The 12,698-nt window shown below is 51.6% G+C and overlaps 1 protein-coding gene across 1 annotated transcript; it reads left to right on the top strand.

The window, feature by feature from the left end:
• The first annotated feature begins 1,956 nt into the window (after positions 1 to 1,956).
• Positions 1,957 to 3,302, top strand: LOC121158070 (metallothionein-2). The gene is made up of 3 exons (XM_040982675.1): positions 1,957 to 2,091; positions 2,397 to 2,462; positions 3,130 to 3,302. The coding sequence occupies exons 1-3, from the start codon at positions 2,064 to 2,066 to the stop codon at positions 3,219 to 3,221; spliced, it is 186 nt and encodes a 61-aa protein (XP_040838609.1). The 5' UTR covers positions 1,957 to 2,063; the 3' UTR covers positions 3,222 to 3,302.
• Positions 3,303 to 12,698: the final 9,396 nt, after the last annotated feature.

The following is a 12,698-nucleotide window of genomic DNA, read 5'->3' as shown; positions in this document are numbered from 1 at the left end:
ATGTATTTCTACGAAAAGCAACCCTTGACCAATATTGAAAGTGAGAATGCATTCCCCTTTCAAATATGCAGTTACTTCAAAACATTTGTGGAAGACGGAATTAAAAGCTATGCCTAGGGGTGAGCATTTGGTAGGGCTTTAGGCTACCTGTCTCCTACTTCAAAGTGCTTGGTTCGAGTCTCTACTCTGCCCTGAATTCCAGTTCCTGCCCACGCACATCCTGGGAAGCTGTGGGTGAAGACTCAAGTGCTTGGGTCCCTGCCACCCCTGTGGGAGACCTAAACTGAGTTCCTACCTCCTGGCTTCAGCCTGGCCCAGCCCCAGCCGTTGCATGCATTTGAGAAATGAATTAGTGGATGAGACCATCTCCAGTTTTTGTCTAGGTAATATAAATAAATATTTTTTAAAGTTGTGTTTCCTTTGGTGCCAAGAATTTTTTTAAAATCTTAACATAGTTTTTTTTTTTTAATAATATGCATTTTTCATGAGCTTTCAGAAAACCCTTTTTATGCTTTCAGAAACCCTTCTAACTTTTTCTGCATCAAACTAACTGGCCTTATTATTCCCTTTCACCATGGATTTTTGGCATACCCTTGTAGCCACAAAATTTAATATACAAGTCAGCACCCCCCCCATAGCTCTTTTGTTTCTTCCCCCCAAGATTGAGCTGAATGTTGATTTGGCCTTAAAGATTTCAAGCAGCAGAGAGGTGCTGAAGTTTTCTCATTGGCCTTCTGTCCTTGCAGAGCCCACCAGAGACGTATCCGAACACTTCCTAGCCCTGTGACTCTGGGCTAGTAACTGACACTCCTCAAGCTGTAGCTTTGCCTTCAGTAAAAGAGGCTTATAAACACATAAATGGGGGTGGGGTGACAGCATGGTGGCTCAACAGGCTAAACCTCCTGTAAGTGCCAGCGCCCCATACAGGCTCCACTTTGTGTTCTGGCTGCTCCATTTCCCATCCAGCTCTCTGCTAATAGCTTGGAAAAGCAGTGGAGGATGGCTCAAGTCCTTGGGACTCTGCACCCACACCGGAGACTTGGAAGAAGCTCCTAGTTTCTGGTTCCTGATCAGCTCAGCTCCGGTCACTGTGGCCTTTTGGGAAGTGAACCAGCAGTTGGAAGATTTTTCTCTCTCTTTCTCTGTGTAAAATCTGCCTTCCAAATAAAAATAAATAAGTCTTTTTTAAAAAAGAAAAAGCATAAGCTGCATGGCTGGGAAGGTTCACAGAAAGAAAATGAATAAACCTCCTGACACTATGTATATGCTATGCAACAGCTAGGAATCAAGGTTAGCAATCACCTTTCTTGCTTTTTAATAGAATATAGGATCTGCGTATTATGTAAGGACAAAACTCTAAAAACTATCCTTCCCCTGGAGTAGCAAGGCTGGCTAGGCTGCGGGGAGCCCCTGGAGAATCTGGAAAGAAGAACCCTGGAAAGGAGGACCTGGACAAATACACCTACGCCACATTTCAAGCTTAGGGAATGGGTGGGAGAGAGGGCAAACCGTGGATCTGATTTCCTGCTTTGTAAGAAATAGAGCCAAGGACTGAGGAGGGGACAGGACAGACAATGCAAGGGAGGCAGAGGTCACGCACACGGCCGGACCTTTGCACACAACTCCCTCGCTGCGCTCCACCACCAGCACCCCAGCCCGGGACGAGAACAGAAGGTCTCCGGGCTTGCACACGGACTCCAGGAAAGGCGAAGCGTCGGCCACCGTGCCAGCGGGCGGGAATCGGGGAGGGGATGGGAAGGCCGCAGTACAGTCCAGGCGCGCTGGGCGCAGAGCCGCAAAAGCCACAGACCTTGCCCCCGCGGTGCGTAATGCGCTGCGCTCCGGGAATCGTGCGCCCGGCACGCACGGTGAGCTCGGCACCACCAGAGGGCCGTGCGCCGGAGCCGGGGCGGGTGCAAGGGCTGGGGCGGAGTTTTTGCGCCCGGGCTCCCTCCCGCGGCAGTTAAAACGAGCTGGCGTTGCCGTGACTCCAGCGCTCCTTCCAGAATCCCATTTGGAGTCTTCGCTTCTCGCCTGAAACCTTGGACCTCGCTTCGCTCGAGATGGACCCCAATTGCTCCTGCTCCTCAGGTGAGGGACGCTGGCTGTGGGCTTCGGGCGCTCATTCTCCCAGCTCTGACAGTCCCGGGTTAAAGGAGTTACGTTTAGATGCTGAAGTGGACTCCCTGCAGCCGCACGCTTCTTGGGGCCTCCCAGAGGCCTGGGATGTCATTCAGTCCGATCTGGAGGAACTCTGGGTGGCTGGGAAGCAGTCCTTGTCCCTGGTTCCAGTATTACCGAATGAACTGGAACCTGGCCCCGTCCTCGTGGGATCCTTGCCCAAACTCTGGGACCCTGCTTGTGTTGCTCATCCCCAGTCTCTCTCACCCTTACAGGTGACTCCTGCACCTGTGCCGGCTCCTGCACGTGCAGGGAATGCAAATGCGCCTCCTGCAAGAAGAGTGAGTGTGGGGCTTTCCCTGGGAAACTGGGTTGGGGTAGGGAGTAAGGGGCAAGGCTGGGGAAGGGGTCCAGGGCTGAGGAGGCAGGAACTCAGCTGCCCGTCATCCCGATTTGGGATTGGCACCTGGAAGGCTGTGGAGATGGGTGTGTCCCAACTGCTTACTATAGAATGGGGAACCGAGGCCCAGAGGGGTTGTTAATGGTCGCCAGGGGCCGAAGGTGCACCTTGGTCCCCTGTGTCCTGAGAGAGGCTTCCCTGGAGCATTTGGATGCACTTGACCCTGAGCAACACGTGGAGCTCCGGGGGGCTTCCCTGGACCTCCCAGAGCTCGCACTGCCCTGGGGTGGACCCTTTGGCAAATGTTGAGGGGCTTCTCAGATCACTAACTGGTTTATTTGGCATCTCCACAAGTCCCAGACACCCTGTTGCCCCCTCTTCAGGCTTTGGTTGTCTCTTGGGCTCAAGCAGAGCTGTGTGGCATTGTGATTGTGTGACCACCAGCCCAAGGAGCCCCACACCTACCCCGCTGCTTCTGACCAGACATGCCTTCTAGGACTCAGCGGTCTGCGGGGCTGAGGGCTGAGATTGTGCCAGGCCTGCTGTTGGGGCGGGCAGGTGCCTGTTCAATCAGCTCTGACCTCTCCTGCTCTTCTATCTTTTCCCAGGCTGCTGCTCCTGCTGCCCTGTGGGCTGTGCCAAGTGTGCCCAGGGCTGCATCTGCAAAGGGGCATCGGACAAGTGCAACTGCTGTGCCTGATGCGGGCAGAGCCCGGCTCCCTGATGTACCCATTGCTTTTTCTATGAAAGATGTGAATGACAATAAACCCTTTCAGACTTGTTTTGGCCTCATGTGCTTGTTGGTGTATGGGAACAGGAGACTTGGTTCTAGCTGGGGTGTAGGGGAACTCGGGCTGAGGGAGGTTGCAGGGCAGAGGGGTGGGGGTCCTACAGCCTAGTTCACCCTTGGCTGTCCTTTGTGAGCTGTGGTGGAGAGGGTTTCTCTGCCTGTTTCTAGAAGCAGCTGGCAGTGCTGACAGTGTCTGAGTGCATTTGCCTGCTGTCTACGGTGCACCAAGTTTACACAGACAGGGATGTGGTTCTCTGGGAATTTTCAGGGTGCGGGACAGATGATCATGGGGCAGGGATGACGATGCCACTTGGAATGCCCATGTCCTGCATTGCAGAGCCTGATTTACGTCCCAGCTCCTTGCTTCTCATTCAGCTTCCTGCCAACGTGCACCCTGGCAGGCAGCAGCTGATGGCTGAAGTAGGCAGGATCCTGTCACCAAAATGGGAGACCAGGAATGACTTCTGAGCTCTTGGCTTCTGCTTGGCCCAGGCCTGGCAGTTGAGAGCATTTGGAAAAACAGAACCCATGGACAGAAGTTGTTTTTGGAATGCCTCTGTGCCTTTTATATATATATGAAATTTGGTAAGAAAGGAAATGATGGCTATAGCTGAGGAGTCTATGGGGGGACTGAAGTTATTCATTGTAATGGTGACTAGGGCCTGGTGCAGTAGCCTAGCAGCTTAAGTCCTCATCTTGCATGCACTGGGATCCCATAAGGATGCTGGTATGTGTTTCAGTGGCCCCATTTCCCATCCAACTCACGGTTGTGGCCTGGGAAAGCAGTAGAGGATGGCCCACAGTCTTGCACCCATGTGGGAGACCCAGAAGAAGCTCCTGGCTGCTGGCTTCAGATTGGCTCAGCTCCAGCCATTATAACCACTTGGGGAGTGCATCAGCGGATGGAAGATTTTCCTCTCTGTATATCTGACTTTCCAATAAAAAATAATTTTTAAAAGATTTATTTTTATTTTAAGGCAGATATACAGAGGATGAGCGACAGAAAGGAGGATCTTCAGTCCAATGGTTCACTCCCCAAGTGGCCACATCAGCCGGAGCTGAGCCAATCTAAGCCAGGAGCCAGGAGCTTCTTCAGGTCTCCCATGTGGGTGCAGGGTCCCAAGGCTTTGGGTGGTCCTTGACTGCTTTCCCAGACCACAAGCAGGGAGCTGAATGGGGAGTTGGACTGCTGGGATTAGAACCAGCACCCATATGGGATCCTGACGCGTTTAAAGCGAGGACTGTAACTGCTGTGCTATTGCGCCAGGCCCCAATATTTTTTTTTTTTTTAATAAAGATGACTGTATGCCTGGAAGTCTGGCCCCTCCAGAGACTCGCCTGCACCCTCTTATGAGAACACTCTGCTTTGTGAAACACCAAGAAGCAAACAGGAGATAGACAGTTCCCGGGAGTATGGAAGATTTCCGGGACAGACAGCTGCCGTTGAAGCATTCTGTACACGACTGTCTGCACGGAAGGGATAAGGCTAGAAGCCTGTGCTTCTACAGTGTCCATCTTCACTACCTGCTTTCTGCTTTGTGTCACGTACATACTTACTATAAAACTCTCCACTTATTTTGTTTGGAGTGCTTCTTTAAATGCAAACCTTAGAGCCATGTTCCTCACAGCCTGGGCAAGGCCCCATGCGTGGGCAAGCAGTGATCCTGTGGAGTGGGGAGCAGCACCCATTTCCCTTGCAGGGTGGAGAGTGGGGACCACGTCCTGACTTGGGAACCTCCCAGCCAGCCGCTCAGCTGAGTCTTTGGGTAGGACAGGGGGCAGTTAAAAACACGCGCAGGCCAGCATCTCTGTTCTTCCCTCCCAGCGCCCACTCAGTTTCCTAGGTCTAACGTGGGCCCCAGGTGACACTGGGGATGGCTCCCAGTGAGACTCAGTGGGAATCCTCAGGGGAAAAGAAATGGCCTCTGTTGTGTCTTTTCTACTTCCCAGGGTGGGCAGTATTTCCGCCCCAGCTGGTCCCTAGAGCAACTTGCTGATGTGTGGCCACTGTACCAGTGGTTGAGGGGGCCCAGGAGGTGCCCAGTTCTTGTGTGGCTGTGAAAGGAGAGCTGTGCAGTTTGAGCCCTCGAGGTATGCCCTCATAGCGACCAACCCAGGCTCGGAGGACAGGCCCAGATCCATGTGAGGCCTCACAGTGGGGAGATTTCATCCCAGCGTCTGGCCCGGACCTCTTGGGCATGGGATGGGTGTGACATGGGCACTGTCCCCTTTGCTTCTGACTTGGTCCCCAGCCACTGCTCTTCCATAGCTCCATGCTGGGCAGATGCAGCTGCCACACGTCTCAGGGCAGCAGCCCATGTCCAGTAGACCTGGTGAGCAGGATCGTCCACGTTGCAGCTTCTTCTAAAAAAGTTATTTTATTGTTTTATGATACGGTTTTATAGGCTCTGGGATTTCCCTCCCCCATCTCTAAGTCCCCATTCCCCTGATGGTTTCCCCTATATTGTTACAACAGTATAGTCCTTCATAAACAGTCCTAAGTCCATCATTCTGCTATTTAAGTGTATCCTGACATCGTCTAACTCGCACCTTCTGATTTGCTAAGCCATGTGCAAGGTGGCATCTCCTTGCTCCCATCACCCCTCACTGCCGCCCATGCCCCTGGGGTGGGTGGGGTGTGATCCTCATGGGATGACTGTTGGAAGGATTAACTCATAAATTTTAACACAGTCTGATGTGGCATGCCTTGTTTCCTTGCACAGGTATGCGTGCCAACTACCCTGTGGTGAAACGGCCTGGCAAAGCAATTCAGAGTGTCGGCTCTGGGGCCAGGCTGCCTGGTGGGAACCACAGCTCCACAGCTCAGGCAAGGGATGTGGCTTCTCCGTGACTCATCCGACAGGTCTGGCCAGTCATGTGCCCAGCCCCTTGGCTTGCTGTGAGGTTGAGTGTATCTAGCACTGGCCAGGGGAACACCCCGAGGGCTTGCTAAGTACTGCCTCCCTCTGGGCCAGGGCTGGTGTTTGCCCATCAGTCAGTGAGCCCACCAACACTCTGCACTTCCTTCGGTGGGCACTTACAGGACAGCCCACTGGGCACAGAGAGCAGGAGAATCCACAAATAAAACCCAAGACCTTGGAGGGGGAGCCCAGGCACATGCTTGAAGAGTTTGTGGAGTGATTCTTTTGCCACTCCCAATGCAGCTGGATGCTAGTGGGAGTAGCGGGGAGACCCAGGCCTGGCTCTCCAGGAATCCAGGAGACTGCAGCCAGGACCTTTCAGCTACCACCCAGCCTGGCAAGGCAGGAGCAGGGGGTGCACATTCTGTGACCAGCTCTCCTCCCTCTCTCATCTCCCGCCAGGGCTGAACTCCATGGGATGCTGTTCTTCCAGCTTTCACTCACTCCCTCTCCCCACAGGCAGGTGGGTATCCATGTGACACCAAACTGACATGCAGGGTGGGACAGTGTTAAAGGATGTCATTACAGGCGTGGGCACTGCCCAAGTCTCTGGGTACTCTCCCTGCCAAGATCAGACCTGTGGATCCTGCACCCCAACTCGGAGGCAGCCCCTCGGCTCCTGTGTCCTTGCTAAGATCACTTCTTCAGCCTCTGCCTGCTCACCTTCTTACAATGAGCCTTTGCTTGATGTTCTGGCAGGCAGTGAGGGTCTGCATTACAGACTTACCTTTGGCAGGAGACAGGGATGGGGCTTGGTGGCTCTCCCACAAGATCACCAGGCCAGCCTCTTGGCCAAGTTTGATCTCAGTAGACACGCCCCTTCCCCACCATGCAGGACCTGGGTTTCAGACTCTGAGGGCAAAACCGGACCAGGGGGTTGGAAGTCACCCCTGCCGCAGGCCATGTTCCTGCTTGCTTGGTCTTGTGAGCTTGCCCAGCAGGAGCATCAGTCCAGGCAGATGGGTGCTTCCTGCCCTTGGGGCATGTTACTCTCTGCTCTGGGAAAACTGACTTTGCTGGCAGGAATTCAAGTGCATGCCAAGGGCAGAGGCAGCTCTTTGGAGTCCTTGAGGCTCCACAGGGCTGGGTTCCCCGTACAGACCAAACCAAAGAGAACAACACAAAGCAGAGTCCCCCAGGCTGACCTTGAGGAACCGAGACCACAGGTGTGGGACTCTTGGTGCCCTCCCCCACCACAACCCACAGCCCAACCCCTCCAGACAGAATCAGAACATCTGGAGATCTGGGAAGGCAGTCTTACTTGAGCAATTCTCAGATCACAGGGAGCCATGGAAGGTTAAGGGGCAAGGGGAGCACAAGGTTGGGGTTCTAAGCTGCTTTCACTGTGCAGGGTCTGTGACCAAGACCCATTGTCCTCTATGAATAAGACCATCTTTGTCCTCCTGGGGTCTTCAGCCCATTGCAAGAGGGTCAAGGGTGTCCCTTCCAGCACCCCTACCGCTGCCAAGTCCCTGGGTCCGTGCGTTCCTCCAGGATGACTGCCCCAGCCCCAGGTTGGTCTCCCCACATCTATTCTTGCCCCAGCAGCATCTTCTCAGCCCACAACCTGAGGATTGCTTGACTCAAACCTTCACCCTGGTCTCCACCTGTGAGTCAGTGTCCTCCCCGGGCACCTACGGCTCTACACACTGGGGAACTGTTGTCACAGCATTGACTTCCTTCCTTCCCTCCTTCCTTCCTTCCTTCCTTCCTTCCTTCCTTCCTTCCTTCCTTCCTTCCTTCCTTCCTTTCTCTCTCTCTCTTTTTCCTAAGATTTACTTATTTTTATTGGAAAGTCAGATTTACAGAGAAAAGGAGAGACAGATCTTCTCATCCATTGGTTCATTCCCCAAATGGCCGCAATGGTCAGAGCTAAGCCATTCTGAATCCAGGATTTTCTTCCAGGTCTCCCATGCAGGTGCAGGGACCCAAGGCTTTTAGCCATTCTCCACTGCTTTCCCAGGTCACAAACAGGGAGCTGAATAGGAAGTGGAGCAGCCAGGACATGAACCAGCACTCCTATGGAATCCCAGTGGATGCAAGGTGGGGATTTAGCCACTAGGCTATCACAATGAGCCCACATTGAATTTCTTGTCCACAGATTCAGGTCCTAAGAGAAATGCCTGTCCATGTATTTGCCTTCTGCTCAAGTTCACAGCAGCTCATGTTCTGATCAGGCAGCCTCAGTTCTTGCTTGCAATCCATTGCACCTGCTTGTGGTGTTGCTGTGGGAACCCATCAAGTGTGTGACAGCTTTGTTAAACTTTCCTTGGCGAGCGTGAGGATTGCTGGCCATGTGTGCTGTAGGACCTTGCCCTGTGGGACGCTGTCAGTGTTGTTCTTCAGGAGTAGCCCAGGGCATGGGTTTCTGAGAGGAAGCGAGTCCTCCTCACGCAGGGTACACAGCCCACCATGACTGGCTGGGAGGCATGCTGCTTGACCCTCCGGTCACTTGGTGCACTTGAGGACAGGCGTGTCAGGAATGGCTCAGGGCGGAGCGGCTAGAGTCCTTTCCATCTTCCCTGTGTGTCCCATGCTGCATCTCTATAAGGATAGGTCCCTGCATGTTTGTTTTCTATGCTGGGCAGTCATCCAATACGCCTTCATGTGGTTGCCGGAGCTATTCCAGCTTTGGGTCCTGCGTCCTCTTTCCCTTGGCTCAGGATGCCACTTGGTCATACCTCTGCCACCAAGGAAGGTTTTTTCTATCTATGTATCTTAGCACTTCAATTTCTGTCTGTCGCTGCTCAATGCTCTATAGGCCGCTTGTGTTCTTAATGCCTCACAGTCAATCTTCATGCACACTTGATTTCTCCCTCTGAGTTACCTTTTAAAGCAGTCAAGCTTACCAGTTTTATTATATAATCAGATCTTCGTGGGATTTTTTTAAACTGTTTTGCTCTTCCAGAGTCTAGAAGATATTTGAATCACTGAAACAAGCTAACCTCTATTTTCTAAGTTTTTTTTTTTTAAGATTTGTTTCATTTTTAGTGGCAAGAAAGATTTACAGAGAAGAGACAGAAAAAAAGATTCTCCATCCATTGGTTCACCCCCCCCCAAATGGCTGCAGTGCCCTGAGCTGAGCAGATCCAGCGCCAGGAGCCAGGAGCCTCCTCCAGATCTCCTACGTGGGTGCAGGGTGCTAAGACTTTGGGATATACTCCACTGCTTTTTCAGCCACAAGCAGGGAACTGGCTGGGAAGTGGAGCACCTGGGACCAGCTCTTTTGAGGGAAGGATTAGCTAATTGAGCCATCATAATGGGCCCTAATGTTAAATTCATCATCCCCCTGAATGGAATATTATTATTATTGTTATTGCTATGAATTTGAGAAGCACAGAGAAAGAGTGACAGAGACAGATCTCTAACTTGATGAGATGGCACCTGGGCCATCTTCCACTGCCTTCCTGGGCCCGTCAGCAGGAAGCTGGATTGGAAGCAGAGCAGCTGGGACTTGAATTGGTGCCTGACTTGTATCCTGGTGTTAACAGCTTAGCCCAACCCATGGACATTTGGAGACAGATAATTCTTTGCTGTAGGACACCTGTGCATTGTGAACCTTTAACAGCATTCTTGGCAACAAGCAGCTACGTGCCAGGGCACATCCCCGTGTGACAACCCAGGCTGTCTCCAGATGCATTTCCAAATACCTCTTTAGGAAGCAGCATGACTTCCAGGTGAGAATGGGTTGTGTTCATTATTTGATGTATCATGTAAGTGCTTACTTTTTAAAAAGGATTTGTTTATTTGAAAGTCAGAATTGCACAGAAAGAGGAAGAGTCAGAGAGAGAAAGGCTTTCCACATGCTGGGTCATTCCCTCGATGGCTGCAATGGCTGGGGCTGGGCTGACGCTTCTTCTGGGTCTTGCATGTTTGTACCAGGGCCCAGCACTTGGGTCATGCATGTTCTGCTGCTTTCCCAGGCTTCCAAGCAGAGATACTGGCTTGCAAGTGGAGTAGCCTGGTCTCCAACCAGCACCATGAGACGTCGGAAAAGATGAGGGCCAAAGGTGGTAACTTTAAACGCTGCACTGAGACGCTGGTCCTGTGAATATTGTCTTAAGTGTAAGATCCAATTCTCCTAAACATGCGTTCACCGGGAATTCTAAGAATCCTCCCAGGACCCAGGGCTCAAATCTACTGGAGGTGAGCACTGCTAAATGGGGATGATTTTGCTTGCTGAACATTGCTGCCATCTGGTGGTACTTTGGTGTCATTGCAAGCGGAGAGAACGTTCCCAGTCATTACACAGCACATCAAAACAAGGTTTCTAAAGTCTGAGCGCCTCGCGACAGGTGCGCTGACCGCTGCTTGGGAAAGCAGTGTGGAATTAGCAAGAGCTAATCCAAGCAGTGACATTCACTCTGCTATACCTTTTCTGTTGCTAAAGGCCTTATCTGGAATGCATGTCAAAGGCATTGAATTTTTACGATAATTTTTTTTTTATATAGAATTTAGTAGTAGGCTTAAGGAATTCATAGTATTCTCGGAGATAAATTGGTGACTTATATGAAAGCAGCATTTTTTAAATCTGTCGCATCACAAGAATCAAACAAAAGCCTAAAAGTGGAACCTCCCAGTGGCCTGTGGGAGCAAAACTTTGTGGGAAACTATTGTAAGGAGTGGCCAGTCTGTCTCCATGGTGATTGTGAGCTGGTTGACCTTGAGGAGAATAAGTTTCTTGGCTGCAGCCAGCCCCTTGTCCATCTGGGCTGAGATGAAGTGGCTATTAAGAGGCTGAGAACTGAGCAGAAGTCAGGGGCCACAGCTGTTGGTAGCGTGACCACTATGTGATAATGACAAGGGCTCGGGGTTGGGAGATCACCTGGGCACATGCAGGCAGAAGGTCGGACCAAAGCCAGGAGCCAGAAACTCCCTCCAGGTCTCTCACATGGGTGATATGGACCCAAGCACTTGAGCCACTACCTGATGCCTCCCTAGATGCACATTGGCAGGAAACTGGATTAGAAACTAAGCCAGGGCTCCATCCTACAGGGGTTGGTGTCACAAGCAGCAATTGGCCACTGCAACACTCACTCTCACAGGCAGATTGTGCACGTGTTTTTTAAAGATTTATTTATTTTTATTGGAAAGGCAGATATACAGAGAGGAAGAGAGACAGAGAGGAAGATCTTCCATCCACTGGTTCACTCCCCAAGTGGCTACAATGGCCGGAGCTGTGCTGATCCGAAGCCAGGAGCCAGGAGTTTTTCCTGGGTATTTCATGTGGTTGCAGGGTTGCAAGACTTCGGGCCATCCTCGACTGCTTTCCCAGGTCATAAGCAGGAAGCTGGATGGGAAGTGGGGCCGGCAGGACATGAACTGGCACCTGTATGGGATCCTGGTGTGCGCAAGGACTTTAGCTACCAGGCTACCACACCAAGCCCACAGATTGTATTTTTAACGAAAAGATTCTTCGTGCAGACATTGAATGTCAGCAGGTCAGGCAGGGCCAAACTGCACATTGAAGATCTGTCTGTCTGGGCCAGTGCTGTGGCTGCTTGCAAGGCCAGTGCCCCATGCAGGTGCCAGTTTGACCCCTGGTCACTCCATTTGTGATCCCCTCACTTGTGGTTGTGCCTGGGAAAGTGGCAGATGATGGTCCAAGTGCTTGAGCCCCACCTGCCAGAGGAGAGATCTGGATAGAGACCGAGGCTCCTGACTTTGGCCTGGCTTACCTGCTATGTGGCCATTTTGGAAATGAACCAGCGAAAAAAGATCTACCTCTCCCTGTCACCCTGCCTCTTAAATACAGAAAATACATTTTAAAAATCTCTTTGGGAATAGGATATCCTTTGAAGGAAATCATGCAAAAGCCATTATTATATGGTTATGGTAAAAGATGCTTTGTAATTACAGTTTTTAAAAAAAGTGCCATGGACCTGGTACAGTAGCCTAGTGGCTAAAGTCCTTGGCTTGCAAGTGCCAGGATCCCATATGGACACCGGTTTATGTTCCAGCTGCTCCACTTTTGTTACAACTCCCTGCTTGTGGCCTGGGAAAGCCATAGAGGATGGCCTAAAGTCTTGGGACCCTGCAGCCATGTGGGAGACCAAGAGGAGGTTCTGGGATCCTGGCTTTGGATTGGCTCAGCTCTGGCCATTGCAGACACTTGAGGAGTGAAACAGTAGATGGAAGATCTCTCTCTCTCTCTCTCCTGCTCTCTGTAAATCTGACTTTCCAATTAAAATAAATAAATAAATAAAAATTAAAGTGCCATCTCTTCGCCTTGGTTCATTAGGCACTATAACGATCTTACATCTTGGTTGTCTAGACCAGGGGAACTTCAGTGAGTCCAGGAGGAGACCAGAGTAGCCAATGACACGCATGCAGTCACTGTTCTGGAGTTCAGGTTAGTGACCCTGGGGTCTAGGCACCAAGAAATCGCTCCTGTGGATCCCCAAAACCAAGACTTCTGCCAAGGATGGCTCTGGGGGCTGAGGTGCTGATGGCCAATCCCCAAGGG

Source organism: Ochotona curzoniae, unplaced genomic scaffold, assembly GCF_017591425.1.
Source record: "Ochotona curzoniae isolate NIBS_2020 unplaced genomic scaffold, NIBS_Ocur_1.0 contig_3622, whole genome shotgun sequence".
Taxonomy (NCBI): Eukaryota; Metazoa; Chordata; class Mammalia; order Lagomorpha; family Ochotonidae; genus Ochotona; species Ochotona curzoniae.
This window is presented reverse-complemented; position numbering and strand designations above follow the sequence as displayed.

Bases quoted from the DNA above. Each gene is read 5' to 3' on its own strand.
- LOC121158070 (XM_040982675.1), top strand. From the start codon at position 2,064: ATGGACCCCAATTGCTCCTGCTCCTCAG. The intron at 2,092-2,396 runs GTGAGGGACGCT...TCACCCTTACAG, and splicing joins CAATTGCTCCTGCTCCTCAG to GTGACTCCTGCACCTGTGCC. The intron at 2,463-3,129 runs GTGAGTGTGGGG...ATCTTTTCCCAG, and splicing joins ATGCGCCTCCTGCAAGAAGA to GCTGCTGCTCCTGCTGCCCT.